The sequence below is a fragment of the Anolis sagrei genome, chromosome 4 (assembly GCF_037176765.1).
Source record: "Anolis sagrei isolate rAnoSag1 chromosome 4, rAnoSag1.mat, whole genome shotgun sequence".
Classification (NCBI taxonomy): Eukaryota; Metazoa; Chordata; class Lepidosauria; order Squamata; family Dactyloidae; genus Anolis; species Anolis sagrei.
The window spans coordinates 207,287,335-207,300,277 of NC_090024.1; the positions used below are offsets into that span (position 1 = coordinate 207,287,335).

Consider the following 12,943-nt stretch of genomic DNA (forward strand, 5'->3'; position numbering starts at 1 on the left):
TTTGTTTGTATCTATTTACTATCACATTTGTTCTTAAGTAATAATGCTTGTTCTTGAACAGAGCTTTCCGGGAGCGAAGAAAATATTCAATTTTCTCAAGATCTTTCTCCTCCAAGATCTGTTGTTACAACGAGATGTAGTTCAACAAGTCGATCATGTGCACACTTGAGTACTCAGCTACATGGAACTGATTCTGGACATCGTAAACACAAAGAAAAAATAAACGGTAAGCTGATATAGTTGCAGAATTTTTGGTAAAAGTCTTGACAGTTAGGAAAGGGCGTATAGAAAACACAATCTGTTGTGATAAAACTTGTTATATTTACTTGACAGACATGTAATGGCACCACAGATAACAGCGCATTGTGTGTGTGACTATCTCTAAGGATGGTCCATTAATGCAGACTAGAAAAGCAAGGCAGTTCCTAGTCCTGATTTAAAGTGTTGGTGCTAACTTTTGAAGACCTATGTGATTTTGAACCAGGGTACCTGAAAGAGTGTCTATTCCTTTGCGTGCCAGCTTTTAATGTGTAGCTCTTTGTTTGTTTTTGTTGTTGTCTATATTGCTGTACATAAATATAAAATAAAGGGTACATAAAGTATCTTTATATTATATTTGTTTAGTGGAAAGCTTATATTTAATCACAAATCTGAGTCTGGCACAGAAGCAGGATTTAAAGTAAATTGAAGATGTGAAAGTCTTGTTAATGGCTATTTCTTGGCTTATGTTGCAGTGCGCCCACCATATCCTTGAGCTGTAGCTCAACCAAGATACTTAGTTATGAAATAACATAGGGAGCAGTGCAGATGACTGCCAGGGATGCATTCCTGGGGCTTCCCTGAATCTGCTCACTAGCCACCCTCTTCTGGCTTGCAAACTAATGAGCAGAAGTGCTATAGCCACTGCTTTGAAGGCAGAAACATGTGGCTGGCATCAGGATCCCTTGAGGCAGGAGAGCCAGAAGAATGTATGGCTGGCAGCTAGGGCTTGCTACTATCTCCCTGCTGTCCTGTGATACCTTATAGATAAGGAACTTCAACATCTGTTTATATAGTCCCTAAACCAAACCCCAGAAGAGACAGGGCACATGTAAATTAAAATGCCTTTGATACTTTTCTGAAATTACTCTGATTTACTATAGTTGAATTCTTTTTACAGAGGATGATACCTTGAGTGAGTCGTCTGCAGATAGTTTGCTCTGGAGTGATGATGACTGCAGTCGGGATATTGATGTAACAACAAATCCTGATGAGGATCTTGAAGATGATGATGATGGTGGCTTTGAGATTGTTCGATGCATTTGTGAAGTGGAAGAAGAAAATGATTTTATGATTCAGGTACATCGTGGTGGATTGTAGATGTGTAATGAGGTAAATCTGAGGTGGATACCTGTAGTGAGGAGCAGCTTTTTACATTATCCTATACCAATGTCCCTTCAGCTGAAACCAACTGATAATGAGTCTTAGAAGTTAACAGATCTACTATCAATTTACATTTCGAGGCTTTTCAGTCAATATCCATGCTTGCAGGAACATTGGGATATCAGAGGGATATTTTGTGGTAATAACACTGCTCCAGGTGATGTGGGCTTTTTCAAGGGAGAGGGGAAGGGGTATTTTTTGTCTTTTGGAAAAAAAATGTGTTGTTGCAGTTTTCCCAATTCCCAAGTAAATGGAAACAGTCAGTTACTCCAAATATATTGTGAGTCACCTCAAGATACTCGGCCTTTAGGATGACTGTTTCTGTATATTTTGAAAATATGTGTACAATTATAGATTTTGTCAAGGAAACTTCAGTAATAAATTATTACAGTAGTGGGTTGTTATAGGCATCCTCAGAAGGATGTCTGCCATAGATGCAGGCAAAACGTCAGGAGAGAATGCTTCTACAACATGGCCATATAGCCCAAAAAACCTACAACAACCTAGCAATTCTAGCCATGAAGGCCTTCAACAATACATTATTACAGTAGTACTGTGAAATTTAAATATTATGTGGAAGTATTTTCTGATGAAAGATATATTGGAGGGTACTAATAACTTATTTAAATAAGTGTTTTGTCCATTCCTTTGTTTACTATTTTCTTTAAAATCAAGTTATAGAAAGTGCATTTTTTATTTAAAAAACTGGTATTTTAAAGCTTTTTACCCTTAAATCTTCTGCATTTCATGTTTATGTTTTGAAATTAAGGTAATAATATATTAAAATCAGTTCTAACTATTTTAGATTGATAGCCATCTTCTAGGTTTTCCCTCTCTGACTAGTCTTGTAGATTGTAAAAATCATTACAGAACTTCAGTCCATCTAGCACCTTTTACACATGGAGGCAGTGAATCAGTCAAACTAGTAGAAAGATCTCCTGTAATTCATTTGTGTTTATATTCGCCTTTACAGTTATATCAGTTCTGATTGTGGTATCATTTAAACTTTTTATTTTTCAGTTTTGAAAGGTGTTACTTTAGGAGCATAGTTAATTATTCCAAAGGTTGAGCATAACAGCCCTGGATTGTCTTCTCCAATGTAAATATTGATCTGAGGTGGAAAAGAAATGGATTCTGCAACCCAAGCTTACTCAGCTAATTGTTCTAACTGTAGAAATAGTAGGATAGGGCAGAGTTTCTTAAACTTTTCCATTTGTGACCCCTTTTGGTTTCATAAATTTTTATGTGACACTGGGTATATAAGTATGTAAAATAGATATAAAATCAAACATTTTCTGGCAACAAATCAGCATTTTCAAGGTTTGCTAAACAGACTGATTTTCCTTTTTATGAAGTACAGCTGAAGTATCTACTGCAGAGCCTACTATAAACACTGCAGAACAAATTTATGTAGATGTTTAAAAACAGTCACTAGGTGATGTTCAGAAAACTTTTAGTGTTACCAATTTTTTTGCAATCCAAACATTAAGCTAAGGGGACCCCACTTGGGGTCAGAACCAACAGTTTAATAAGCAGTAGGATGGGGGATAGTCTGTTATACTTAGGATGCAGGTAGAATCCCAGTCATGAGCATGGCTAAATTTAGATTTCCTGAACTCACATAGTTCTGTATTTCCCCAGTGTACCTAGCTACAATGTAAACTATCCTACTGCTTCCACAGCAGCGACATAGATAATAAAATGGTAGAAATAGGTGGATGGAGGACAGGTGCTTTTAGGTCTCCTCAAAGTTATATCAGTAATATTTAGCCTTGTAATATCCTTAAAATATCATCATGCACATGACAAGATTGGACTTGAGCTCAAACTGTTCAATAGTAGAATACATGTGTATCTCATTGATCTAATTTTGTGTTACAATAGTGTGAAGAATGTCTCTGTTGGCAGCATGGAGTTTGTATGGGTTTATTAGAAGAGAATGTACCTGAGAAATATACCTGCTATATTTGTCAAGATCCTCCAGGTACAAAGATTTCTAAAGTTGCAGAATCTTCAAATAGTATGTAGTAATTATATTATTTTATGTCTTTCAAAAAATTACTTAATTTTGATTGGCATTCTGTTGAGTGTTTATGTGTTTGTAAACCAGACTTGCACTCTTGTAATTTTGGGTATTCACATTATGGTCATTAACCACTGAATGTGACCCCCCAAAACTACCTTTTCCGCCAGGCATTACTCCGACCCAAGGTTGGGGTGCTGGGGAATGACATATTCTCCTGGTTTCACAGCCTAAGGGATCCTCTCCAGCACCCAGTTCTCAGTGTACTCTGTAACTGGGGAAGCACTACAGATGTCATTTCCCAGCACACCACTTTGGAGTGCCTCAGAAACTTCTGCTTGACTGAAAAGGTAGGTTTATGAGAGTTACATTGTCAGGTGTAGCTACATCACAGTTATATCTGACAATGCGAGATCTCGTCCTTTGTTTTAATTGGTAGCTTGTAAATGTGTTACATCTAGCATGATGCATGGAATTTTGTTTGAGTTTCTTTTGTCATTCACAAGCTCCAGATGAAACATATTTTATATAAATTGAATTTAGTAGGAAATCATTTTATGCTGGATGGAGCTACAGAGAATATATTCATGGGTTTAACCCTGAACCTGAAAGCTCACGTTTCAGCAATAACCGGAAATGCAATAGCCTACTGTCAGCTGTGCCCATTTTTCAAGTTGTCAATTCTGGCCATAGTGTTACATGACATAGTTACTTCCTGGTTGGATTACTGTAACTTACTCTACATGGGGCTGCCTTTGAGAAATGTTTGGAAAACAGGTGGTCCAAAAATCTACCACCAGATTATTATAGAATTATGGAATCATAGACTTGAAAGTGATCTTGTAGGCCATCCAGTACAACCCCCTGCTAAGAAACAGGAAAATCATATTCAAAGCACCCCTGACACATGGCCATCCAGCCTCTGTTTAAAAGCCTCCAAAGAAGGAGCCTCCACTGCTGAACAGCTCTCACATCTTCCTAATGTTCAGGTGGAATCTTCTTTCCTTTAACTTGAAGCCATTGCTCCGCATCCTAGTCTCCAGGGCCACAGAAAACAAGATTGCTCCCTCCCTCCCTATGACTACCCCTCACATAGCCTTCACTTCTTCAGGCTAAACATGCACAGCTCTTTAAGCCACTCTTCATAGGGCTTATTTTCCAGACCCTTGATAATTTTAGTCTCCCTCCTCTGGACACATTCCAGCTTGTCAACATCTCTCTTCAATTAACTGGGGCTAGTTGCAGGGACCACACAGCTCCCTTGTTGCGACTTCTCCACTATCTGCCAGTTCCAAGTACAATTCAAAGAGCTGGCTTTGATCTATAAAACCTTTTACTGTTCAAGTCCAGGATATTTGAAGGACTATACTCTCTATTACAAACCTGCCTGTGAGATCTGCTGGAGAGGCCTTTCTGTCCCACAGCCTGGTAGAAACACTTCTCAATGGCTGTCTCTAGGCTCTGGAGCTCCCTTCCCAATAATATTTAACTCTGTACCCTCCCCACTCTTTTTCAGTAATCAGATGGAAATCTTTCTGTTTCAACAGGCCTGATTGTACAGGGCCCATCCCACCTCAAGACTCAACTGTATTTTCTATTTGTTACTTAGGTTATGCTTTTAAAAATAGGTTTTTGTTTTTGTTTTTAACTGTCTTCAGAAACATTTTTAATAGTTTAGTCATTTCTCGATGCTTGTGTTTAGTGATTTTAACTACATTAAAAATCCATTGTGATTCATTTAGTCTGTTGAACTGGGGAAAAGGTAGATATAACAACAACAGCAAGAACAATGAGAATAGGCTGCATTGTGGGTACATTTTGCTGATTATGTGCTCAATGGCTTATGAAATATTAAACCGACAGTCTTTTAATGCACGTATATTGTGTCAGATTACTTTCCAAATTTTGGGTAGGAAAGTAGCAGTTCATAGTTCAAAATTCTGTTCCTGTAGCAGATTATGATTTTAATAATTGTGCAGGCCACTTCTGACTTAGATTGAAAGTAGACATTACAAAACTTGGATTATATTACTTGGAATTAGATAAAAGACTTGTCTATTCATTGTTTCTTGAAATCTTAAAGGACTTGAATAGTATTGAACTCCATTCGTCTGTGACATTTGGGTAAATGTTTTTTTACCGCACAGCAGGTTTTTCATTCATTGGAGATCTCTTATTAAAGTTGAGTTCTGCAGTCAAAATTGTCATTATTTTTTTAAGCAAGATGGAGTAGAGAATTAAGATAATAGTATGTTTGTATATTTATTTGTATATGTCATGTATGCCTTTACTTCTGCTGCTTTAGGTAAGCGATCCAGCTTGAAGTACTGGTATGAAAAGGACTGGTTGTGCAGCGGTCACATGCATGGCTTAGCATTTTTGGGAGAAAACTATTCCCACCAGAATGCTAAGAAAATAGTAGCTACACACCAACTTCTTGGCGATGTGCAAAAAGTGATAGAAGTACTACATGGCCTTCAACTGAAAATGAGCATTTTGCAGTAAGCAGTGTTTTTTTTAATTCTTTTTTATTATAGTGGTATTTTGCAGAGTCAAGAGTGGTTGTTATTTGCTAAATGTTTTGAATATAGTATTAAATAGCTTCAAGTATATAATGGGCTGGTTTATAAACACATTACATTATAATTATGCACCATTCCCCACTCCACTACAACTGGAGTTCACTACAGCTTTTCTGTTGTACATTTTTGTTGTTGTTCATTCGTTCAGTCGTCTCCGACTCTTCGTGACCTCATGGACCAGCCCACGCCAGAGCTCCCTGTCGGCCGTCACCACCCCCAGCTCCTTCAAGGTCAGTCCAGTCACTTCAAGGATGCCATCCATCCATCTTGCCCTTGGTCGGCCCCTCTTCCTTTTACCTTCCACCTTCCCCAGCATAATTGTCGTCTCTAGGCTTTGCTGTCTCCTCATGATGTGGCCAAAGTACTTCAGCTTTGTCTCTAGTATCCTTCCCTCCAGTGAGCAGCCGGGCTTTATTTCCTGGAGGATGGAGTGGTTGGATCTTCTCACAGTCCAAGGCACTCTCAGAACTTTCCTCCAACACCACAGCTCAAAAGCATCTATCTTCCTTCGCTCAGCCTTCCCTAAGGTCCAGCTCTCACATCCGTAGAATACCATGGCTTTGACTAGGCGGATCTTTGTTGCCAGTCTGATGTCTCTACTCTTTACTATTTTATCGAGACTGGACATTGCTCTCCTCCCAAGAAGTAAGCGTCTTCTGATTTCCTGGCCACAGTCTGCATCTGCAGTAATCTTTGCGCCTAGACATACAAAGTCTGTCACGGCCTCCACATTTTCTTCCTCTATTTTCCAGTTGTCAATCATTCTTGTTGCCATAATCTTGGTTTTTTTGATGTTTAGCTGCCACCCAGCTTTTGCGCTTTCTTCTTTCACCTTGATTAGAAGGCTCCTCAGCTCCTCCTCGCTTTCGGCCATCAGAGTGGTGTCATCTGCATATCTGAGGTTGTTAATGTTTCTTCCAGCAATTTTTACCCCAGCCTTACATTCATCGAGCCCCGCACATCGCATGATGTGTTCTGCATACAAGTTAAAAAGGTTGGGTGAGAGTATGCAGCCTTGCCGTATGCCTTCCCCAATCTTGAACCAGTCTGTTGTTCCGTGGTCAGTTCTTACTGTTGCTACTTGGTCCTTGTACAGATTCCTCAGGAGAGAGACAAGGTGGCTTGGGATGCCCATCCCACCAAGAACTTGCCACAATTTATTATGATCCACACAGTCAAAGGCTTTAGAATAGTCAATGAAGCAGAAATAGATGTTTTTCTGAAACTCCCTGCCTTTCTCCATTATCCAGCGGATATTGGCAATCTGGTCTCTGCCTTTTCTAAACCCAGCTTGAACATCTGGCAACTCTCGCTCCATGTATTGTTGAAGTCTTCCTTGCAGGATCTTGAGCATTACCTTACTGGCATGAGAAATAAGGGCCACTGTACGGAAATTTGAGCAGTCTTTCGCATTTCCCTTTTTTGGTATGGGGATATAAGTTGACTTTTTCCAGTCTGATGGCCATTCTTGTGTTTTCCATATTTGCTGGCATATGGCATGCATCACCTTGACAGCATCATCTTTTAAGATTTTAAACAGTTCAGCTGGGATCCCGTCTTCTCCTGCTGCCTTGTTGTTAGCAGTGCTTCTTTAGGCCAATTCAACCTCACTCCTCAGGATGCCTGGTTCTAATTCATTCACCACACCATCAAAACTATACTCGATATTATTATCCTTCCTATACAGATCTTCTGTATAGTCTCGCCACCTTCTCTTGATCTCTTCAGCTTCTGTTAGGTCCCTGCCATCTTTGTTTCTTATACCAATTTTTGCCTGAAATTTACCTCCAATGTTTCTAATTTTCTGGAAGAGGTCTCTTGTCCTTCCTATTCTGTTGTCTTCTTCCACTTCCATGCATTGCTTGTAGATTAATGACAGATTAAAGTGTATTTATTGTATCAGATCAAAAAGTAGTTAATTTTTATTGTGTTTTATCTCAAGTTGTCAAACCATTATTCATGAAGTAGTATTGTAAGCACATAATAGTCTTTTCTTTTGGTAGAAAAAAATGTAAAGTTAATATGGCAGCTAATCTAAACTTCTCTGGAATGTTTCTTCCACTTTTCCCATACTAGAAAAACTGTTACCTGTTATATTTTTATTCCACATATGTTAAATGCACAGGAATAATTGTAGGAGCTACCAGATACTGTGTATGTGCTCTGAATATGTCTGCTGCTCAAAAAATGTTTCTAAATGATATACATATACATGTGACAACTTACTTTATGGATGAATAACTAGCTTTTAATGGGAGCTCTGCATTTTATGTCAGTAATTTTAGAATTTCTGCAGTACAAGAATCTGTACTTATGCTAATCCTTTCAGTCATTGGCAAAGTCTGTTTTTTACTGAAAAACTATGAATTATTATAAGTATTATATGCTCTCTGATTATCTCTTTTAGTTATAAACTCTGTAAATTAATCTGAGTGCTGCTGCAAATATAATTATAAAATATTCTTCCTAGATTCCTGTTCAGGAATACTAGTTATGATTTTATTTTTTCTACAGACCAAATTGTTCTTGGTATTATTATTTCTGTTGAATAGCCTATGAAGTAATTAAAATACTGGCATGGCAGACACTCATAGGTTAATGCTGAATTTGCTGAAATCTGATGTTCAAAATGAAAGATGGAATAATATCAAAGTCAATAATAATATTGACAATTGTCATATATAATTATTTCCAAAAAAAGCAAAGAATAAACTTTTTTAGAAATTGAGTGTGATTTTTACTTACTTACCCTTTCATCAGAAGCAAAGAACATCCTGACTTGAAGCTCTGGTGTCAGCCGTGGAAACATCTTGATGTAGAAGAAAAATCTCATACTATGCGCCTCATTCATGTTGAAGAAAACTGTTGCAAAGAAGAGACTGCAAGTTACAGAACTTTTAATGGAACGATTGACAAACCTTCAGCCATTCCTTCTGTAGAGGAATCTTATATTACCAGTGAACACTGTTACCAAAAACCTCGAGCCTATTATCCTGCAATAGAACAGAGACTTGTTGTAGAAACCAGAAATTCGGACATTGATGAGAGTGTTAATAGGATAAGAGAGAATGGAGATGATACAATAGTGGAGCGGTTAGGATGGGAGCTGGATAGAGAAATATGCAAGTTGGAAAACGAGTCAAAACATAATTACTCTAAGGTATGTTGAACTGGGGTCTTCCTGGGTTTTGGTAGTAGGGAGACAAACGCACCTCTACTGGAAATTGTGTGACTGAATAGTGAAAAGCTAAGGTTGGATTCTAGGATAAGTTAGCACATTGAATGATTCAGCATATTGTTTGGGGGTTCTTTAAAGGTATTAATAGAAGGGGGTTAAATAAATGCACTGCCAATTAACTATAACAGATAAAATGGAAAGACCAAAACATTGAACCCCCTTCGTTTATATTTCCAAAAAATAGTTACCAAGTCCAAGCTTATAAAATATTTGCTAGGGAAAGTGGGAACAATTACTATTGTTTTTTCATAAAGGCTTTATTTGCACTAAGGTTAGTATTTTATTTAATTAATTAGCTTTCAGAACTAAAGTAAATACTATATTAAAACAGTTTATTATTTGCTTACCTTAGAGCATTGTGGTGATTCTGTCTATGCATTTTATATAACCATTTCTTAAACCTTCTAACTTATTCAAACAGGCATATTATTGTTTCAGTTCATTCCATAAAAGAATCTATAATGTTAAAACATGCTCTGAGAGGCTTGGAATATCTGACACAGAAAACCATGTTTCCACTCATGTATTGTCTTCTCTTACTTTTGATCCAGAAATATTCGTACTTGCATTTATTCAGTTTTACTGTAAACAGCAACTTTTATTATATTGGACAACTCAATACTTATTAGAATGAGTAATTTGCATATTTTGGCAGATAAGAGAGAAAGTCACATCTGAAGAAGACAGTGATGTGAAACAGCTGGAGAAGGACAAGGAAGGAGTTGTGAATTCTCAGTTGCAGTGGCAACTTAATCTTTTAGCCCATGTTGAGTCTTTACAAGATGAAGTTACTCATAGGATGGATTTAATTGAAAAAGAACTAGATGGTAAATAGCTTTATTTTTCATTTTTCAGTTTGTTGCTACTTCTTACTATATTCATTCAGAATCCTTTTAAGAATGCTTAGAGCTCCTTTTTTGTTTAGCATATGTACTTGTGGGAGAGTGGAAGGGGGAGGAAGAAGAAGGGAACATGGAAAGCCTGCAGAACTGGCACCGCAGTTTGTAGAACAAGGAATGGAGAAGGGTCTCCTCTGTCACAAATTCTGCAAAAATGCCACCCTCTTCTGGCTTTGGCTTCTACATCAGCTGACATCTTTTTACCAACCTCAGTTTTGCCTCCTTTGCTCCGACAGTTGTAACAGAACCATTGACCCCAGAACCTCCAGCAAAACAAGCTGTTAGTGCTGCTCAAGACTGAAATACATGTAACCTTTTGAAAAGTAACTATTGTGTAGATGTGTGAAAATTACTGTTCTTTTTTTTAGTTCTAGAAAGCTGGTTGGATTATACCGGAGAACTGGAACCACCTGAACCACTGGCTAGACTCCCCCAACTGAAACATTGTATAAAGCAACTACTTACAGACTTGGGCAAAGTACAACAAATTGCACTTTGCTGTTCAACATGATACTGGAGTGGAGACTTCTGCAAGATGGCTGGAGAATTATCACATGGCAAGCGCTCTTCTGTTTCAGTGGAATAACAGGCTTGTTGCATGTGATGCAGAACTGACTTCAGGGAATTGTTTAGGGAAAAGGGTTACTCTTCAGAAAAGTAATTTCTGTTCATTTGGCTTTTGCTAGGCATTTTTAACATTATGAAAATATTATGAAAAGGGATTTGTTCTTGTCTTCAAAGGCTAGAAGCAAGTTGGCAACAGACATTTCACTCCTTGTATCAAGTTGTTGAACTAACATTAATGTTCTTGACATACACTGACAATTTTGTGCCACTGGAGAACAAAGTTATAAGAGCCAAAAATGATTAGTTGACCAAGGCTGTAAATTACATTCTGCATAGTTAATTTAAGTGACAAGTGCATCAGGCACAGTCATATTTTATTTTCATGGTTTATGCATAACCACAATATTTAATCCATAGAAGATATTATTTTCAAGCCTAGCAAGTATGAATGTCTAATTTTACTGTATACTGTTACAAGATGTTTGCAGATGATGACCTGCTATTTAAAAGAGGTGAAGCAGAAGGTCACAACTTGGTTGCACTTCTTTTCCTAGTAAATTATCATTTTCATATTTATCATGACATTGTAGCATGACTTCTATGGTACTGGGAAGCCTGTTTATGTTGTACTTCTGTGCATTCTTGGATTTCTAAGCCTGGCCATGAGGTACCTCCCGTGGCCGAGTGCGAATGGGACGCCCTCATAGGAGGAGGGCATAACAGAAAAGTTGGAAGTAAACGATGTACTACAAATCCAGATTTAGCCATGGTCTGTGATAGATGCTGTGTAGTTTTCTATCCTACTGTTAATGATTGGCATTCCGGTTATAGTTTGAATTGTAGTCTTTTTCAATATTATAAACTTCCTCATTGTAGAGACTTGTAAATGTGTGGTTTTGGGGATCAGTTTATTTTATATTTGTGTAAATGAAGCCTCAAGATCTATGCATGAGGTTCTGTCCAAAAGACAATGGGACATTATATTAAACAGTATGTTTTCAAAATCCCTTTTTGTACCTTTATTTTTAGTTTCTTTATTTGTATTATTTGTGAGATCCAAGTGGAAATGCTGCTTAAGTTGAAATTAGGTTATCCAGTACCTTTTGGAAACATTGGTGTATTGTAAGTATTTGGTATATTTAAAAAATGCTTGCAGATCATATTTCCATTTTATTTTATTTTTTTGTTAGCATCTGAGGGGGACAGGAACGGACTATTTTTGCATTGAAGGTGTTTTGAATGTTGGATTTATATTACCTTAATATTCTGTTTTGGACACCACCAAAGTTTGAAATTAAAGCACATTTGTGAGTTGAAGATCTGTTAAGTGTACAAATTAATAATTATGGATACAAATCTGTAATGTTCATATGCTGCAAAATTATGTAAATTAAAGTTAGCCAATGTTTGTCATACAATTAACATTTTGACCAGCTGATCTTTCAGAAAGAATTACTACACTATTCCAAGTTGAAACAAAGGCATTTTGTGCCAAGACTAATTTCAGGGAATAATTTGTCTCCAGTTTATTGGCACTTACTGGTTTTGAGTGTAACATCTGTACAGCAGATATACTTTTTTGCTGTAATAATTTGGAATAAAGCTTATGTGATGGTTAAATGAGACCTAATTATTTCAAAGTCAAGTAGTTCTTACATTGTCTGAATTTTCACAGTGATATTTATTATCCAGGGATGCAATATTTAGATATTTAGATCCCATCTTTCTGTCTTCTGACTGTAAACAAATGCAGGAGTAAAGCTTGCAGTGCTCTTCTAATGTTTGGTCAACTTCTTTGTTCCTTTATTATTCCCCCAACTGATTCTGGGGCCAGTACTCTATTTTATTTTATTTCCCATATTTGTATCCCACATACATACATGTATCAAATAAACAATTACAATTAACACCAAACAATTAAAACATCAATTATTAAAACATCAATTTAAAATCACACTATCCCTAAAATAGTTTCATTGACTGCCCCCAGTCAGCAATTGGTATTTCTTTTAAAATATTAAAAGGGTGTGCAACTTATTTGTAAGGCAATTGCATCTTCTGTGGACTTCAAGGGCTACAAAATGGGAGATTGCTTTACTTTTTCAACACTGGGAGAAGTGACTTATAAAAACTTGATTGTTGGCTTTCCTATATAGCACAGCAAAGGCTAAAAGTACTAGCTATGCAAAGAGGAATTCTCACCAATGCTAGA

At 37.1% G+C, this 12,943-nt stretch overlaps 1 protein-coding gene across 5 annotated transcripts in view; it reads left to right on the forward strand.

Annotated features, from left to right (window-relative positions):
- PHF20 (PHD finger protein 20) overlaps positions 1–12,351 on the forward strand; it is a 41,717-nt gene extending 29,366 nt beyond the window's left edge. For 3 of the 5 annotated variants that reach the window (XM_060772397.2, XM_060772396.2, XM_060772399.2), the window contains 7 exons: positions 62–226; positions 1,160–1,338; positions 3,307–3,442; positions 5,751–5,946; positions 8,788–9,187; positions 9,921–10,092; positions 10,533–12,351. In XM_060772397.2, the coding sequence (XP_060628380.2) occupies positions 62–226; positions 1,160–1,338; positions 3,307–3,442; positions 5,751–5,946; positions 8,788–9,187; positions 9,921–10,092; positions 10,533–10,675 (1,391 nt within the window). In that variant the 3' untranslated portion in view covers positions 10,676–12,351. The remainder of the gene's footprint in view (positions 1–61; positions 227–1,159; positions 1,339–3,306; positions 3,443–5,750; positions 5,947–8,787; positions 9,188–9,920; positions 10,093–10,532) is intronic. The other 2 variants (XM_060772398.2, XM_060772400.2) reach the window with 1 other exon arrangement.
- The last annotated feature ends 592 nt before the right edge of the window (positions 12,352–12,943 follow it).